At 58.9% G+C, this 4228-nt stretch overlaps 1 protein-coding gene across 1 annotated transcript in view; it reads left to right on the forward strand.

Annotated features, from left to right (window-relative positions):
- SPIRE2 (spire-type actin nucleation factor 2) overlaps positions 1-4228 on the forward strand; it is a 41163-nt gene that overhangs the window by 9317 nt on the left and 27618 nt on the right. The window contains exons 5-8 of the mRNA XM_011972567.1: positions 576-662; positions 965-1088; positions 2378-2547; positions 3217-3406. Coding sequence (XP_011827957.1) covers positions 576-662; positions 965-1088; positions 2378-2547; positions 3217-3406 — 571 coding nt within the window. The remainder of the gene's footprint in view (positions 1-575; positions 663-964; positions 1089-2377; positions 2548-3216; positions 3407-4228) is intronic.

A 4228-nucleotide genomic window follows, 5' to 3' on the forward strand; every position in this document is an offset into this window, starting at 1 on the left:
GACGGAGTCTCGCTCTGTCGCCCAGGCTGGAGTGCAGTGGCACCATCTCAGCTCACTGCAAGCTCTGCCTCCTGAGTTCATGCCATTCTCCTGCCTCAGCCTCCGAGTAGCTGGGATGACAGGCGCCCGCCACCTCGCCCGGCTAATTTTTTGTATTTTTAGTAGAGACGGGGTTTCACCGTGTTAGCCAGGACGGTCTCGATCTCCTGACCTTGTGATCCGTCCGTCTCGGCCTCCCAAAGTGCTGGGATTACAGGCGTGAGCCACCACGCCCGGCAGCATGGCTCTTACGATGCCCCTGTGAGGTGTGTGCCACCCCACCCCACCTCCAGATGAGTCCCAGGTGCTGGAGACTGGAGCAGCCGGGAGGGGACACATCAGACCGTGGATGCTGTGGCCGCCCAGAGCATGGCCTGTGGGTCTGCCGTGCGCTTCCTAGGGAAGCAGCTGGGTCCCCACGAGCTGAGAGTGGGAGGATGGGTAGGTGTGAAGACCACGCTGAGCGAGCCTCTCCCAGTCCCCCTGCTCTAGCGGATGGTCCCTGCAGGGCCTCAGATCAGCCATCCTCCCCGCAGGTGGATGGGGACATCCCGCCCCGAGTGAAGAAGGACGCTCACGAGCTCATCCTGGACTTCATCCGCTCACGGCCTCCACTGAAGCAGGTGCCGCCCCACCTCCTTCTCCTCAGGGGCCGCCCGGGGCCTGGTGCTGTCCTGTGGCCAGCCTGGGAGGTGTCCCAGCGCGTCTGTGTCATGAGTGAGGCGGGCTGGCTTCCTCTTGCCTGTGGGCCAGCCTGGGGCTGTGTGGCCCTGGGCCCTCTTTCTGGGAAGGGGCCATGTGAGCCATGCCCACCCCACCCCAGGTGCATGCAGAGCCCCCGGGAGCAGCACTCCCTCCGGGTGGGCCTGGCCGGCTCTTCCGACTCCAGAGTGGGCCCGTGTCATGGCCTGCTTCCCCACTGCAGGTTTCTGAGAGGCGGCTGCGCCCGTTGCCACCGAAGCAGAGGTCCCTGCATGAGAAGATCCTGGAGGAGATCAAGCAGGAGCGGAGGCTGCGCCCAGTGCGGGGCGAGGGCTGGGCTGCCCGCGGTGAGCGAAGGGATGGCGGGAGAAGAGAGACCCCTGTGCCCCTGGTGGGGCCCCCCATTCCCCTGGTCAGGTTGCACATTGGAAGGTGGCATTTCCCTGAGGGCGCCTGAACCCATGGAAGACACAGAACATCTTTTTTTTTTTTGAGACGGAGTCTTGCTCTGTGCCCCAGGCTGGAGTGCAGTGGCGTGATCTCGGCTCACTGCAAGCTCCACCCCCCGGGTTCACGCCATTCTCCTGCCTCAGCCTCCCGAGTAGCTGGGACTACAGGCGCCCGCCACCACGCCCGGCTAGTTTTTTTTGTATTTTTTTTAGTAGAGATGGGGTTTCACCGTGTTAGCCAGGATGGTCTCGATCTCCTGACCTCGTGATCTGCCCATCTCGGCCTCCCAAAGTGCTGGGATTACAGGCTTCAGCCACCGCGTCCGGCCCAGAACATCTTAATTTTTGAGGCACACAGGCTTTTGAAACTCAGATTACTTGGGGATAAAAAAAATTAAACTAAATTAAAATAATATGTATATATTTGTTTGAGATGGAGTCTCGCTCTGTTGCCCAGGCTGGAGTGCAGTGACGCGATCTCAGCTCACCACAACCTCTGCCTCCTGGGTTCAAGTCATTCTCCTGCCTCCGCCTCCTGAGTAGCTGGGATTATAGGCACCTGCCACCACGCCCGGCTAATTTTGTATTTTTAGTAGAGACGGGGTTTCACCATGTTGGCCAGGCTGGTCTCAAACTCTCAACCTCAGGTGATCCACCCGCCTCGGCCTCCCAAAGTGCTGGGATGACAGGCATGAGCCACTGCGCCCGGCCCCAAGACAGGCATTTGTTCAAATGTCTGAGACCTAATTCTCCTTGTGAAAGGTCACTGAGAGCCTTCAGTGCTACACCATTCCTTACATGAGATGGCAAACTCCAATCCTGCATCTGCTCTGCCTCTGAGACACTAGGCAGATCTCTAGGCTGGAGTTCATTTTCCTTTTTTTTTTTAAGATGGAGTCTTGCTCTGTCCCCCAGGCTGGAGTACAGTGGCACAATCTCGGCTCACTGTAACTTCCGCCTCCCGGGTTCAAGTGATTATCCTGCCTCAACTTCCTGAGCAGCTGGGATTACAGGAGTGAGCTACGGCGCCCGGCCTAGTTCCTCATTTTTTTAAATGGCTGGCTAGCCCTCAGTTTTCCCTTCTGCAAAGTCAGGGAATTTAGCCAGCTGGTGCACACAAAGCTGTCAGCTCCTGCCTGCTGTCTCCCCGTTCACTGGCCTGTCCTGCTTGTCTCCCGTCTCCCCAGGGTTTGGGTCTCTGCCCTGCATCCTCAACGCCTGCTCTGGAGATGCCAAGTCCACCTCCTGTATCAACCTGTCAGTCACAGACGCTGGGGGCAGTGCCCAGCGCCCGCGGCCCCGTGTGCTGCTCAAGGCGCCCACCTTGGCGGAGATGGAGGAAATGAACACATCTGAGGTCAGAGCCCGTGGGTATTCCTGAAAAGAGACCAGGAATGGGAGAGTGGGGGCCAAGGAAGTGAGAAGGGCTAAGCTAAGCTGGGGGCAGCAGCGAGTGTGGTGTCCCCTGTCCAGGGGCCCTCCCTTGAAACTGACGTCCTGCCCTAGGAGGAGGCCTGTGGGGCTCGGGGACCCTGCCATCTTGGCCGCTCAGAAGGGTGACTCTGGGAGAGGGCCTGGGCTGCCTCCTCCCACAGACGATGGAAGGCTGACGGTGGAAGTGCCTCGCTGTCTCAGGCCCAGGAAACTGAGCCCCCCACTAGTTGATGTGAAAAGGTGGTCCCAGCGAGGCTCCCTGCCCACCCTGGCTGCCCTGTGAATGGAATGCTTCTCTCTTCACAGAAGGGCTGGTGATGGCCTTGTTGGGGGCCATCCCAGAGGGCTCTGCCTCCATCTGACACTAGACCTGTCAATTTCCAGGACTTTCCAGAAGGCCTTGGGGAAGGGCTTGGTTATTAGGGTGCTTGCCACGAACTGCCCAGAGGCAGGCAGGCTGGGAAGTGGGTGCAGGCTGCCCCACATCGCAGCAGACCCAGCGGCACCCCTGGGTCCTTTGCTTTGGTCCAGGCATGGGCAGGAGGCACTGGTGGGCATTGTTAGGGCAGGGCTGCGTCTGGTGTGTCTGCAGGAAGAAGAGTCTCCGTGTGGGGAGGTGACGCTGAAACGGGACCGCTCCTTCTCAGAGCATGACCTGGCCCAGCTCCGAAGTGAGGTGGCCTCTGGCCTGCAGTCGGCCACCCAGCCCCCAGGAGGGACGGAGCCACCACGGCCCCGAGCTGGCAGCGCGCGTGTGTGGAGGCCTGGCGCCCGAGACCAGGGCAAGTGCTGCTTCTCACCCCCGTACCCACCTTCGCCCCCACCCCGACCCATCCTGTGGGCACCCATCCCTCCACCTCAGCCCACATCTTCCTGAGCAGGCAGCTCCCAGGGACCAAGGGAGCTCGTGTGTGCAAGAGGGCACCACCTCAGGCAGGCATCTCCCTTTAACTTGAAAACTTCTTATTAAGTAATGCATATTTATTGTAAAAATATTTTTTAATATTTAAAAATAATTCTCATGATTCTATTACCTAGACATAATTATTATTAACATTGGGATATAGAAAGATAGCTAACTAGATGAGTTGATGAGTGATAGACCCTTCTAGTCCTCTGAGAAGGGAGCAGGGTGTCCATAGTGAACCAGCTGGGCTCGCAGGACATGGCTCTGGAACCTGCACCATGGTTCCTTCAACTGCTTTTCGCGCTGCTGAGCACAGAACGATTCTTGCTGGCTGTACAGGGCTGCTCCTACCATCGTGAGAGCTGAACTTTACAGAGAGCCTTCGCAACTCAGGGTTCTTGTCACCCCACCCACCACATCCCACCAGGCACGGCCAGGCCTCCTTGTCTGCCTGCGAGGCCAGAGTCTTGGGACAATCAGGTTTGGCGGTTATGGCTCCCTTCCCAGTGTTAGGAGGTCCAGGCCAGGCCACTTCCAAACCTCTCGCTTAACCTAGGTCTCCCCCACCTGGAGCTGTGCCTCAGCCTCTTGGAGCTGGTGGAGGGAGGGAGGTCGACCTCCAGCTCCAGTGTGAGGTGTGGACTGTGGGAGGAGGGTCCCGCCCCACGCATCTGTAGTCTGCCTCACTGGTGCTGTA

The sequence above is a fragment of the Mandrillus leucophaeus genome, unplaced genomic scaffold, assembly GCF_000951045.1.
Source record: "Mandrillus leucophaeus isolate KB7577 unplaced genomic scaffold, Mleu.le_1.0 Scaffold10, whole genome shotgun sequence".
Taxonomy (NCBI): Eukaryota; Metazoa; Chordata; class Mammalia; order Primates; family Cercopithecidae; genus Mandrillus; species Mandrillus leucophaeus.